Source organism: Babesia bovis, chromosome 3 (genome assembly GCF_000165395.2).
Source record: "Babesia bovis T2Bo chromosome 3, whole genome shotgun sequence".
NCBI classification, from domain to species: domain Eukaryota; phylum Apicomplexa; class Aconoidasida; order Piroplasmida; family Babesiidae; genus Babesia; species Babesia bovis.
The window spans coordinates 1,415,419-1,428,840 of NC_010575.1; the positions used below are offsets into that span (position 1 = coordinate 1,415,419).

General features: G+C 44.3%; 7 protein-coding genes across 7 annotated transcripts; 4 read left to right on the forward strand and 3 right to left on the reverse strand.

Annotated features, from left to right (window-relative positions):
* The first annotated feature begins 252 nt into the window (after nucleotides 1-252).
* Nucleotides 253-2,586, forward strand: BBOV_III006590 (uncharacterized protein). Its single transcript, XM_001611738.2, has 3 exons — nucleotides 253-359; nucleotides 415-546; nucleotides 584-2,586. Exons 1-3 carry the CDS (start codon nucleotides 341-343, stop codon nucleotides 2,560-2,562), a joined length of 2,130 nt encoding a protein of 709 aa, XP_001611788.1. The 5' UTR covers nucleotides 253-340; the 3' UTR covers nucleotides 2,563-2,586.
* Nucleotides 2,587-2,817: 231 nt separating this feature from the next.
* On the forward strand, nucleotides 2,818-5,114 carry BBOV_III006600 (uncharacterized protein). The gene has a single exon (XM_001611739.2). It carries the CDS (start codon nucleotides 2,908-2,910, stop codon nucleotides 5,092-5,094), a length of 2,187 nt encoding a protein of 728 aa, XP_001611789.1. The 5' UTR covers nucleotides 2,818-2,907; the 3' UTR covers nucleotides 5,095-5,114.
* On the forward strand, nucleotides 5,111-5,699 carry BBOV_III006610 (uncharacterized protein). Its single transcript, XM_001611740.2, has one exon. The coding sequence runs from the start codon at nucleotides 5,171-5,173 to the stop codon at nucleotides 5,687-5,689; it is 519 nt and encodes a 172-aa protein (XP_001611790.1). The 5' UTR covers nucleotides 5,111-5,170; the 3' UTR covers nucleotides 5,690-5,699.
* On the reverse strand, nucleotides 5,684-7,547 carry BBOV_III006620 (Nucleotidyltransferase domain family protein). Its single transcript, XM_051767380.1, has 7 exons — nucleotides 7,326-7,547; nucleotides 7,166-7,289; nucleotides 6,970-7,130; nucleotides 6,864-6,933; nucleotides 6,648-6,827; nucleotides 6,546-6,613; nucleotides 5,684-6,510 (listed from the first exon to the last, which is right to left on the reverse strand). The coding sequence occupies exons 1-7, from the start codon at nucleotides 7,506-7,508 to the stop codon at nucleotides 5,710-5,712; spliced, it is 1,587 nt and encodes a 528-aa protein (XP_051623470.1). The 5' UTR covers nucleotides 7,509-7,547; the 3' UTR covers nucleotides 5,684-5,709.
* Nucleotides 7,512-8,944, reverse strand: BBOV_III006630 (Chaperonin 10 Kd subunit family protein). Its single transcript, XM_001611742.2, has 6 exons — nucleotides 8,688-8,944; nucleotides 8,507-8,652; nucleotides 8,403-8,467; nucleotides 8,150-8,219; nucleotides 7,991-8,112; nucleotides 7,512-7,954 (listed from the first exon to the last, which is right to left on the reverse strand). Exons 1-6 carry the CDS (start codon nucleotides 8,893-8,895, stop codon nucleotides 7,681-7,683), a joined length of 885 nt encoding a protein of 294 aa, XP_001611792.1. The 5' UTR covers nucleotides 8,896-8,944; the 3' UTR covers nucleotides 7,512-7,680.
* A 53-nt stretch (nucleotides 8,945-8,997) lies between these two features.
* On the forward strand, nucleotides 8,998-12,544 carry BBOV_III006640 (isoleucine-tRNA ligase). Its single transcript, XM_001611743.2, has 4 exons — nucleotides 8,998-9,217; nucleotides 9,258-9,439; nucleotides 9,474-9,640; nucleotides 9,676-12,544. The coding sequence occupies exons 1-4, from the start codon at nucleotides 9,022-9,024 to the stop codon at nucleotides 12,527-12,529; spliced, it is 3,399 nt and encodes a 1,132-aa protein (XP_001611793.2). The 5' UTR covers nucleotides 8,998-9,021; the 3' UTR covers nucleotides 12,530-12,544.
* On the reverse strand, nucleotides 12,525-13,420 carry BBOV_III006650 (uncharacterized protein). The gene is made up of 5 exons (XM_001611744.2): nucleotides 13,216-13,420; nucleotides 13,063-13,180; nucleotides 12,914-13,023; nucleotides 12,721-12,875; nucleotides 12,525-12,684 (listed from the first exon to the last, which is right to left on the reverse strand). The coding sequence occupies exons 1-5, from the start codon at nucleotides 13,273-13,275 to the stop codon at nucleotides 12,534-12,536; spliced, it is 594 nt and encodes a 197-aa protein (XP_001611794.2). The 5' UTR covers nucleotides 13,276-13,420; the 3' UTR covers nucleotides 12,525-12,533.
* Between the last annotated feature and the right edge of the window lie 2 nt (nucleotides 13,421-13,422).

Consider the following 13,422-nt stretch of genomic DNA (forward strand, 5'->3'; position numbering starts at 1 on the left):
GGATTAGTGGTACCGCTTTACTATTTTCTGATGCGTAAAACCATGTTGATGCAGAATATACATCTGTAGAATCTTCTTACACATGAATATAATTAAAAATTATATTTACTTCCAATGTCTTCTATGAACACTTAGACCCTCAATTGATAGATATAGATGATGATCATATGTTGTGTTATGTCGGTTGGTATCATCACAAGGATTCCATTGGGCCAAAGCAGAGTAGGTGCGAATTGTAATATCCATTTATATATGTGATATTACTGTGGACAAGTGGTGGAGCGTTTCTTCTATTATTCATCGCATATTCTTTACTGCGACTTGCCATACTCATAATACCATGAAGCCACGTCGACAGGGTATGTTCTGTTTTCTATTAGTTTTACGCTATATGCCTAATTAATAACTCATCAGATGGTAATGTCAACGGTCGCGGCATAAGGCGCGGTAGCGAGGCGGCTATTATTAAGCCGGAGAACTTTTACTTCCGTGAGCTCGATGATGACTCTTCATCTTTTGGCTTGCGATGCATAGACTTTATTTCTGGTATGCTTACTTTTCATATTAATCAGCTTTCACACAGCATCTACACCTTCTAAGCGCCCGAACATTTTTATTTCCGCTGATGTTCTAAACCGTTTGGATATGTTTTCTATGGTTGCATCTCCTGTATTCCATATACCGCCGAATTCTTTAGATTGCAAAGCGGAAGAAGCAACTGTACAGGATGTGTCGTCTTCAGTGGCTGAGCCGGAAGAAAAGTCGTGTGATGTGGATAAGCCACCTCTGGTTCCCGTTGATCCTCCTGCATCACCAAGTAAAGTCAAGGATTGCAGTAAGGATGTTTCTACTCCTAGTAATGATTCTTCTAGAAGAATTCGTTTACGTACTCCCACATCTGTTTCACCTGCTTCTTCTTCATTTAGTAAGAAATCAACTCCTATTCGTATGTCTCTTTCGTTTCATCTCAAGGGCCTTTTTGAAAGCGCAATTACCTCATCAACACTTTCTTATATTAGCGGTGATGACTTGAACTTAGACGATCATTCTTTAGATGGTCATTATAATGAAGTCATTTCTAATACTGTGGATGGAAATGAGGATGATGTTTGTGACCGTATTATTGGAAAAGAACGAAATAAGGTCACAGATTCAGGGCCAAAGCTTGAAATTAAGCCATCAGAATCCGATGCATGTGCCCCTGATGTTGTAACATCACCCGTGGTAACTGATTCACCCAAAAGACCCGTTGGCAATCAATCCGAATGCCATAAAAATGAATCAGTAATAGAAGAAACACTCGATACGGGGCTGAAAAATGAAGATGCAAGTGGGAATATTGGATTATGTTCTGAAAAAGTCGTTGATAATCCAGATATAGTTGACCATATGGAGAAGCCGGGATCTCTCCTTCCGCCGTTGTCCACTCGTATTGGGATGGAGGTTTCGGTGTTTATGAACAAAGACTCTGCACCACCGTCGTTAAAATTAAACGAAGATGCGGTTAAACCTTCCAGTATCCCTGTTAAGTTTGAACATAAAACTACCAACCCTGCTCCACAAATTCTATCTAAAACTCAACTGATGGCCGTTCAATCGATGTATCGTAAGAAAAGGCCACTATCGAACATTGCGAGCATTTTACCTTTGGGAACAGACAGTATCTACAAGAAAACCTTAGATATTTCCAAGGCTCCACTAAACATGAAACCCACAGCGGTAAAGGGTACCAAGGACACTACACCTAAGAGGAAAACGGTAACATCTCTTGATACTTCCAAGGATGCTGATGGACAATGCAAGGAAGCATCGGTTTCTACTGTGAAAGAGGTTGACAAATTAGCCACAAAACGTGCGGACTCCTCGGGTATACGCAACTTCAACAAGGAACCTATTCCTCGTTTAAGTGAAAGACGTAGTTCTTTCAACGCTGATAGAGGTATAAAACCCATTAATACCGTTATATACATGCTCCAAAACGGCTGTAATGATGAATCTGAAGGCAAACGTCGGCATTCTACGGGTAATATGTCTACTTCTCGATCAAGTAGTTCGCAATCTCGTGATACTTCCGTGGTCTCTTATCGAGACAGGATTAATCAAGACTATGATCTATCTAATGGTCCACAACCATCTGGCGAGCCTTTGTTGCCACATGCTCTTACTAACGGGCATCTGTCAGACAGCCGTAATGATCGTGGACCTGCTCGACAGAGCTGTAAGGCTGGCACTGGTTTCATAGAGGAATTTATGCGTTCGGACAGCAGCAATTATAAGGATCGCCAATGCAATCGTACGGGTCGTTTCGAGTGGCGTTCTAATGGCAATTGGAGATCTTCAAGTGTTAGTGGTTACCAACGTAGCATGGACCACCTGTATATGCCTTGGCGCAATGAATATGTGTTTGGTCTATCTTCACGAGGTCATAACAGTGACAATTACCGTCCATACCGCGACACGCTTCGTCCCATTATGGAATGCCATTACCAGGGCTTATACAAACCGGAGATGTATCGGCGTGACGATGGTCAATACGGTCATCGTCAATGTGGAGGACGCTAAGCCGTGTTATGGAAATCGGTCACACAAATTCTATTCGTTATAGATATACATGTCTATAGTGTAATATATATAGGTGTACGTTTCTTGCGTGGTTCTGTAATACTTGTCCATTTTGCTGTGTCTGGACTTTGGGGAACGTGACGTTTTGCTTTTACACACTTCAGTTGGGACGCTTTGTAGTTACACTAACATAAGATTTCTATCATTTGGGTTGCATTATTGTTTATCATTTTAGTGGCGCACCGCCTCTGGCTCAGGTGTGTAGTGCATGATCATCAGCATTCCGACCCAATTGCGCTATAGAAGCTGCTAAACAGCATTATTTTACGATTCCGTGGCAAAAACATGTTTAACAACGGTTCTAATGCTGCCGATGGGGACCCGTGGCAGCAGCTCTCTGGAAGAGCGTCGCGCTTGCGCGTGCCTAGGCAGGGACCTTTAACGAGAGATGGACCTTTAGGGCGCTACCGACCTGCTCCAGAGGTCATTGAGCATATGCTGGATGACTTGGAAGACCGTATGCGCAATTACTTCGTTTTGTACAACAGAGAGCGTGAGATGCGCAAGGAGGTAGAGGGTACTGCATATCGTTTAGAAAAGGAGCTTTTATCCGAGCGCAATAAGGTTGCTGAGTCTCAATCTGTGATCAACCAATTGGAAACTAAAATCAAGGCATTGATCGGTCAGCCGCTTAAGATTCGTGAAACTATAGAGAAGATAGAGGTGCTTTACAACCAGATGGATACATTGGTACAGGCTTTTGTAGGCATTGGTAGTTGTGCCACTTTACAAAGCCAAAATCGCACGGTGTTTTTACGTTTATTTTTGGAGTATTTGTACCCATGTCGTGATTTGGATGTGCGTTTAAATACCTTGTACACTGCCATGTACGCTTCTCTTTCATCTACTGGTGCAATAACAGAGCAGATACCGCTACCACTACCAGAACCCGTAGCTCCAGTGCAACCTCCGACCAGTGTTCCGTCATTGCCATTGCGAGGTCTCAATATCATGGTACACCAGTTAATGCTAAAGATGGAGGGATCGATTCAGGAACCTGGATGGTACTCTTGCGTATTCCGTTATGACCACGAGGGGGAGGGATCAATGGACACAAACCCTTCGCGTGTACTGAAAGTCACGGCGCGGCCTCTTGATAGTGCTTCTGGAATCATCGAGTTCAACGATTGCGTGGAGGTGCATCAGTTACCGCCTCGGGTTCCCAACGTGATACCAAAACTCATATGGGATGTTTACGCTGGTAAGGACTTGGTTGGAAGTGCTAGCGTTTCCATTGTTGATCCCAAGACGCTGAATCATCGGGACCCTTGGAACATTGTTGACGCTCAAGGTAAACACCGTGGTGATTTGATTGTTACTGTGAGGGCTATCCCAGAAGGTTCTAAGTTACCTGCTGTTGGATTCGCACGTAGAAACGATGAGTTACAGACTAGCAGTGCGACTCCCAAGGACAGCGATAAGGATTCGAAATTCGTGCCTACAGTACCTGACGCTAAGGCTACGCCTACAGCTTCTGGGACTTCGGCAACGTCACAGGCCACGGAGCGTGCAACAAAAACACCCGTGGTTGGAAAAGGTCCGCCAAGGTTTATTCCTCCGCCTGCGTCCACACCACCCAAGGGAACGCCTGATGAGCCATTCCAGCCAAAACAAAAGGCTGCATTCCGCAAACCGTTATTCCTCAAGTCCAAGGCTATGGCCAAACCTGTGCCTCCAGGCTCGGATGAGAAGGCAGGGGCATCTACTAGTGACCCTCCATCTGCTGATCCCAAGCCTAATGAAGCGCAAGCTAAACCCAGCCCGCCAGCCAAGGCTCCTGCTACTAGTTCTCCAGTTCCAAGTGGCCAGCCTAAGGCTCAATCCCCTACTGTAGAGGCCAAAAAGGCATCTATCATACCACCTAAGCTTACGTTGCCTAAAGAAGCATCCCCAAAGATGCCCCTAAAGGCTCCCGTTATAACAAAATCTGAAGCTGTTCCTGCTGCGAAGATTCCTCCCAAGGCAGTGCCAAAGGTTGCTTCTGCGGAACCTAAAGCTACGCTGAAATCGCCTACACCTGCCGAGCCTTCTGTTACAAAGTCACTCCCCGTTGTTACTAAAGCTCCTTCGAAGGCTGGTATTGCACCCAAAACAACATCGCCAGTTCCAACCGCCAAGGAAGGAATAGTGGCGAAGGGTGTTGATACACCTGCTTCCACAGGATCTGGAGTAACACCCAAAGTAGCTCCCAAGGTTGCAGGTTCAGCAGGCGCGAAGGCACCAGGGATATTACCGAAGTCATCACCGCCTGAAGCAGGCGAAATTACGCCCAAGAGTCAAATGATTGTACCAAAAACAAAGGTTTTGGGTTTAGCGCCCAAAGTTGCTATGCCTCCCGTCGCTGCCAAGACACCCCCATCTTCAACAGGTTCTGCTACTCCTACTGCCACCGAGGAGAAGAAACCACTATTACCTATTGTCGTGAAGCCAAAGCTGCTGTTGAAGAAGCCGCTAATGCCTAAGAAGGCTTGATGCGTGTAGCTTCTTCAGGGTGTGTAGTACACACCTTTTTGGCTCGGGCCCTTTTTATTTTGATGATACCCATTAAATGGCTGATTTGGATGATCTGCAGGTACCAGTATCTGCGACATCTGGTCCGAAGGCAAAGATTCTGGTGTTTATAATCGTAGGTCGCGATGACCGTCCTCTGTTGATTCAAGACTTGTCTACTCCGGGTTGGCGCCCAGATCCACCGCATCTTGCTCCATTCGTTGCACATCAAGCTCTAGATGTCATAGATGATATGATATGGTCAAATCCATCTATGTATCTCAAAGAGGTTGATGTTTTCGACTGTCTTGCCGTCTGGGCTTTTGTAAGTACTAGTAACATACGCTTCTTGCTAGTTACTCGAGCATCTGCATGGAAGAAGGTTGAATCATCACCTGATGATAACCTCCCTATGCCGGAACCGCCGCCCTGCGATTCAATTCGCGCATTTTTCAAAGAAGTTCATGAGCTTTATTGCAAGCACCTGTACAACCCGCTGTACAAGCCTAACGATGGTATCTACAGCACCGAATTTAACATTCGGGTCAAACGTATCGCAATGAAACATCTATACTGAATAATGTTATATTAGTGCTATCAGTCGTTGCTATAGAATTCATTGGTGATAGCTTCTGAAATAATGGAGAATGGCACGTCTTTTAGTGTACTGTCACTCGGTGACTCCTCCTCCTTTTGCGATATGACCTCCATGAGATTTTTCTGTGGGTTGAATACACCACCTTCCTGGTTCCGTTCAGTTACCTCTATCAGTTGCTTACAAGCATCAATTAGCGAGTCTTTAGAGTTCGGATAATTTTGGTATTGAAATCTGCATGACAGAGGCAATTGATCGACACTTTGCACGCGATGCTGAAATACCGGGTGGGAAGTGTCGTATAGAGCCTCAAGTATGCTTTCGTTACTTCGTTCAAATCTGAAATCGTCTCTATGGCGTGAATCCAAGACTGTTTCCTTGTCCCTGAGGATAAAAAATGCTTGCTGAAACGCCGAGCACGCACATCTCATGTTGAATGCGTGCCTACCAATATCTATGGAGGGGTCTAGAGGACTTTCGCAGGCCAACATGGCTGATTGAGTTGATGTCTTGAAAAGGGTCCTTGGATATACATGACCAAAACCCCTTACCGTGGTCACGAATTGGTCATAATCCCTAATAAACCCCCAGTAGTAAAAGAAGTCAATGAACATATTGGCAAGTGTATTGTGAGAGTCAACGTTTTTACGGCAAGTGGCATCGTGAAGTTGTAGAAAACTGAGAACCATACAGTAAAGAAGGTATGATCCTATGCCCCCAATGTATGTATCATTTAGATTCCTTAGCTGAAGGAACAGTTTGATCAGCAATACAAGAGGCTGTAGGTACTTATATTGCTTGCACTGTACAACGTTAAAATGCCTGATGAATCTCCCACCTTAGCCTTCACAAAATTAGTTGTATTGATGGCTTCAGCTTGCCAAATGGATATATCTAGTTTGACGCCTGAGTTATATAGCCTGTGTGTTCCTGGTCCTACCTGTGTTTCTATTTATAGCTTTAATTACAGGCACCCCGGTGTTGAAAACACACTCAAAGGAATGCAACAGACCGAGTCTGCTCAATGCATATGCTAAAAGACGTAGCATGGCTATATCATCGCCTTCAGATTTAATACATACATCAATGTCACCTCCTGGCAACGAGAGTCCAGTTACATCTGCATTTTATAACATATTTGATAACGGCTACCTACAAGAACCGAATACGTGCATTTGTGCCTTCGGAAATAAAGCTGTAACCACCATTTCCAGCTGAAGCAGTACCTGGATTGTCTATATGGCTTTAACGTGTTGACCTACAGTTTCCTTGGCAGCACGTTCCTCTTCACTTGGAGCGAGCCATTCTAACATTTTAATAAGCTCTACATCTAGCATGACTTTAAATGGAACCCTTGCTTGTTTAGCGGCCTTGTAAAACTGGCCTAATCCCAATATGTCACGCAGGCACTTTTCTTTGTTCTCTGAAGCATCTAAGATAAACTAAATAGTAGCAAACCTATATGCGATGTTACTGGGCCGTCATGTTTATGGATAGTCCTTTTGACCTTTATAAATTCCTCAGTCTTTCCGATTGTCGATCTGCTTGTTTTTTTGTTTTTCGCCGGGTCCTTTATTGCTTCCTGGATGCAATGTTCAGAATAGATAAGTCGACCCACTCTCATGGCATTATTGCGCTCTATAATCTTAAGCCGCATTTCATCTTCTACCATAGAGTACACCTCAGGGCCGCAATATGCCGATAAGCGTTCCAGGTCTTCGGCACTAAGCCTCGGCACGATACCTTCTTCATCCATCGCCGCATGATCGGAACTGCCGAATGGCGCGTCAGAAGTATCCATATTATGAAATATTAGAAAATTGACATGATGTGTTTATATATTACTATCAGTGGCATCGGTTAGTGGGTGGAATCCTGTAGTGTATGGCGAAGCGATGGCCAAAGCATAAGGCATCACGACGTTTTCTATGATTTCCATTCCGAAATCCACCATCAATAACATTTATTGTTCGTTACACCTTCGCAACGATTGCGCTTCTGCGAACAAATGCGTGCTGTGTCCTGTTAAGGTTGAACTCTCCGCCATCAGCTGCAGAGTCTGAGAAAAGCACAACATCGCCACGTTTAAAGTTATCAACTGGCAGCAGTTTGCCATCCTTTGTGTATGACCCTGGTCCCACAGCGACAATAGTGGCGCGGAATATGGTACCTCCGAGTTCATTACTTCGTGCAAGTACCAGGCCACTTTGCGTCTTCTTTGGGCTGTCGATTACCTTTACCAGCAGGCTGTCCATACGTTTATATGCGCATATCACAACCTACCGGTCTGACAATGGCCTTATATCATCTGCTGAAAGAGGCTTCACATCACCTTCGTTGCATTCAACACGTGCGTATATCTGGTCTTCAGTGATCATTACACAATCCTGCTTCTTGTAAGTGATCTGATTGCTGTGATATCATAGGAAATACATTACTAACCACAGGTTGCTCAACTGGAGGGTCGTATAGTACGATATCTCCCACTTTGACTGACATTGGTATGATGGCCCTGTAAACACCAATTAGACACTTGTGTTAAACATGACAATATTGTCTGGGTACTCAGCTGGAACGAAAACACGTTCTTCTGGCGTTCACCAATTAATATTGCGTTGTGTATCATACCCCAGTACAGATGTTTATTCTGCCAGGCTCAGCCTCAACGCTTTAGAACAAGTCACCAATGACTTACCCAGTTTCTTCGAGCATCTTCCCAGGTCCCGTGGCTATAACCCTACCAGCAAATTCCTTGTTAGGCTGCATATATTATTAACGACACAACACTTGTCTAGCTACCTTAGAACCGATGTAGACACCGCCAGCAGAGTACTCATGTGCGTTGGTTTTGGCGATAAGCACATAGTTATTTGCTGGTTTCAATTCACCGTCAAGTGGGTGTCCCAGGTATTTAATGTCAGCTGGATTAATCTTAGGTACGAATCCTGAAGTTCTATTGTGGATTAGCTTTGTGTCTTACCATTGGTATATGGCAGAGGCTCATTAGAAGAAGACAAAGATTCCGCTTGACGGCTTGTTATACGTTTTAAATCACCTTGTGTAGTATTTCCTGTAGATGGATGCAGTATGAAACCGGTCTTTTGTTGCACATGTGTGTTTTTAGCATCCCTGTAGGCAAGGGTGCACGCCGCATGAGATATTAGCAATATTTGCAATACCTTCCACATCCTAACATCGGTTTAATCAGTCATAGGAATGTATTAAATCATAAATATATCGGAATTCCATTATATACTGGGGTATCCATGGTGTGGCCTTAGGGCTTGTCGCCATAAGGTACATTAGACAATTCCATGTTCCGCGTCTCGTTGCGCGTTACACATCTGTTCAAAGCACATATAAAATACATTTTAGAGGATATTGGATGTGGAAGGTATACGATTGGACGTCCATTGCGTTACACCGCTAACTTACTAACGCATGGTTCACTGGGCACTAGACGTAACAAAATGTCGGCATCTGTTGATGCCAGTGGCACCTTTAGTCCAGGTACGTAGGTTTTGTATAATAACTGACCAATCGTTCTTAGTTGACGACAAGGTTGACTTTCCTAAGGAGGAGGAGTATGTGCTGAAATATTGGCAGGAAATTGATGCTTTTCATACTGCCAATAAGTTGGCAGCTGGCAGACCAAAGTTTAACTTTTACGATGGGCCTCCTTTCGCAACTGGACTCCCACATTACGGTCATATACTAGCTGGTACTATTAAGGTGGGTCTCGAGTAACAACGTTACACTTTTACAGGATGTCGTCACACGTTATGCATACCAGACTGGACATGATGTCGAAAGGCGTTTTGGTTGGGATTGCCATGGTCTCCCTATTGAATATGAGATCGACAAGACCAATAATATCAAACACCTGAGTGATGTCCTTGAGATGGGCATCAGTGTCTATAATGAAAAGTGCCGGTTAGTAAGATGCATAAACATTTCATATAATCCAGTGATATTGTCATGCGGTATTCCTCTGAATGGCGGACTATAGTTGCCAGGACTGGCCGTTGGATCGATTTTGACAACGACTACAAAACGTTGAACACCAACTATATGGAGACTCTATGGTGGATATTTAAACAACTCTATAGCAAAAACCTTGTTTACAGGGGATTCCAGGTAATGCCGTATTCTATGGCCTGCACTACACCGGTATCTAATTTCGAGGCTAATTTGAATTACAAAGACGTTACTGACCCAGCGGTATATGTGGCGTTCCATTGTATCGACGAGCAGCTTGACATGGTTGCATGGACAACTACTCCATGGACACTGCCTTCAAATATCGCCCTTATTGTGAACCCCGATTTTGTGTACGTTGTGCTACACCATGAACAACGTGGCGCCAACTATGTAGTTGCCGAGTGCCGAATGGAACCATTTTGCAACGAAACTCGCTTTGTTTTGGATAAGGATATCCGGGTATCACGTAAAATCCAGGGATCAGAGCTGATTGGTAAACGTTATGAGCCGCTTTTTGACTATTACAGATCGGAGCCTGGATTTAGTGATGAGCAGCGTGCTCATTCATATGTTGTTGTTGGCGACTCCATGGTAACAGCTGATGCTGGTAGTGGTATTGTTCACTGTGCACCTTACTATGGTGAAGAAGATATGAAGGTTTGCAAACGTCACGGAATCCTACGCGGTGCGCTACCAGATTTGGTTGACGAGAGTGGCAATTTCAGGTCACACCTGGCGGACATTGGTGGTATGTACATCAAGGACGCTGACAACGTGATTAAAAAGCTTCTAAAAGAACGATCTAGTTTGGTACACGCAGGCAGCGTGGTACATTCATATCCGTTTTGTTGGAGAAGTGACACTCCCCTAATATACCGTGCAGTTAGCTGTTGGTTCATCAAGGTCGAGGACTATCGCGAGGACATCTTGCGTTGCGTTGAACAGACTCGATGGGTACCTAGCTTCGTGAAGGATAAAAGATTTCGTAACTGGATCGCTGATGCTCGTGACTGGTGCGTCAGCCGCAACCGTTTTTGGGGTACTCCAATACCACTCTGGGTAAGTGAAGATTATTCCCAGGTTGTTTGTATCGGAAGCATTGAGGAATTGGAACGTCTCTCTGGTAAGAGGGTGACTGATCTACATAGACACTACGTCGATGAGATTGAGATTCCTGACCCTCGAGGGCCTGAATATAAACCATTGCGGAGGATACCTGAAATTTTTGACTGCTGGTATGAAAGCGGGTCCATGCCATACGCAAAGATGCACTACCCTTTTGAGAACAAGGAGCTGTTTACGGAGATATTCCCCGCTGACTTTGTAGCTGAGGGTTTGGACCAGACACGTGGATGGTTCTACACTCTTATGGTTATCTCAACTCACCTATTCAACGCCCCGGCATTCCGCAATATTATTGTAAACGGACTTGTCCTTGCAAGTGATGGGAAAAAGATGTCTAAACGATTAAGAAACTTTGCTGATCCAGTTGAAGTTATTAACCAGTATGGTGCAGATAGTGTCCGCCTATACTTAATATCATCCCCCGTTGTCCGTGCTGAACCCCTACGCTTCGTTACAGAGGGTGTTCGTGGTATCCTAAAGGATGTGATACTGCCATGGTTCCACGCGTATCGATTTTTGGTGCAGGAGGCCTCTAGATACGAGATGGTAACAGGCAATCGATTTATTCCCAGTACCGAGATTACAATGAATTCATATTGCGTCATGGATCTATGGCTACATTCCATAACGCAGGATCTAATCGCCAATGTGCATAGCGAGATGAAGGCATACAAACTCTACAATGTACTTCCTCACCTATTGGAGTTCCTTGAGCAGCTTACTAACTGGTACATTCGTATTAATCGTGAACGTATGCGTGGCACATTTGGAGAGGATGACTCCTTTGTTGCATTATGTTCCCTTTATAACTCCTTGGATGCATTCACACGGTTGATGAGCATGTTTGCCCCCTTTACATCTGAGATGATATATTCTAATCTCAAGCGCGCTTCCACGTCTCCAAGTGCTAGCGTGCACTTTGTGATGTTGCCTCAGGCCAGCGGGTCGGTCGACGAAGATATTACGCGCAAGGTTCATATAATGCAGCAAGTAATCCTCCTTGGACGTACAGTACGTGAAAGAAGGCGTGTCTCACTCAAGACACCAATTGCCGCCATCAAGGTGATCCATGAGGACGAACGTGTCCTGGAAGCGGTACGCGAATTGGAAACGTGGGTGAAGGACGAGCTCAACGTGATGAATATTGAGTATTCCATGGATGTTTCTTGCATCAGTTGCCAGATTGCCCCTAACTTCAAGGTGCTGGGATCACGTCTTGGCACTAGCATGAAACAAGTTGGAGCTGCGATAAAGGGTATGTCCCAGGATGACATAGCCAAATTTGAGTCAAATGGCTCCGTCGATATAATGGGTCACCACATAACATTGGATGATGTTTTCATCACACGGCTCATTGACACCAGTGCCTTGTCAAACCCCAACGTGGACGGTGATTCTAACCGGGAGGTGGCTGTGCTTCTAGACTTTACAAGTGATGAGTCGTTACAGTGGATGGCATATGGGCGTGAAGTATGTAACAGAGTGCAAAAGTTGCGAAAGGAGCTGAGGCTATCAGTAAACGACAAAGTAAACATATATGTGCAACTTGCCAGCGATGAATGCTTTGATAAGTTCTCTGCACAGAGCGACTACTTGTCTAAAACATTGAGACACGCCATTTCAATAACACGCAACATACCAACAGGTGGAAATGTACACACGGCATCTTTTGAAGTAGGAGAGCACAGCTTCACTATTGCATTAGAGTTGTGCTAACGTCTTAACATCTGTCAATGTTTTCGTGTTTCTGCTTGCTCATGCGTTCTATACAATTGAGAAACTCAGGCACCCAGTTTGACACTTCTATGGTGCCCCGTGTTTGCTTCATGAGGGTTTCCGATAATCCACCAAGCCCTGATATGCTCATCAGTCTGTTGAACTATGACGACTTCAAAATACATACTCACCTCTTCAGTTCCTTAAACCGTTCCTCATCATTCATTTGATATACACATATCATCTTTACGGCATCAGTTACCTTGGTCGGTCCGCATATGCGTTCAGCAACCAGGGCTGCCGCCAGGGCCTCCCTATACCTTCTCTTTCCTACTAACACCTCTGCCTGATAAAACACGTGATATATATTACATCGAAACATACCTGAACTAAATAATAAGCACCACTGTCGAATGCACTGCATCGTGGAAAGGATGCCATGTAATATGAGTTACACATTTCCGATAATGTCTCGTCCGATATGCGATTGCCACCTGCGCTACTGTTACCAACCAAGCAGAATCCACACATACCATTCTTCATTAATTCATGGGTTGGACTATATTGATCGGTCATTTCATCTATTTCATCCATTTCACTATACGCTGTGTTGGATTCCTCCAAACCCATGCTATATTCATCCATATCCGGCTACATAGATTGTATCTATACTGTTTAAAGCTCACCATATAATATTGAACATATGGATCGACCTCAAAAGACGATAAAAAAGGATCTGATTCCATAGTTGTCTAATAACTATTTATGCGATGTGCAAGCATTGAGGTCAACAGTTGCGATTAATCCCCCGAAAGGCTCCGATGTGTAAAGCAATTAGCTCAGCATTTTCCTGATTCATACTATATATTGTCTTCTTTTGATAGCTATGTAAT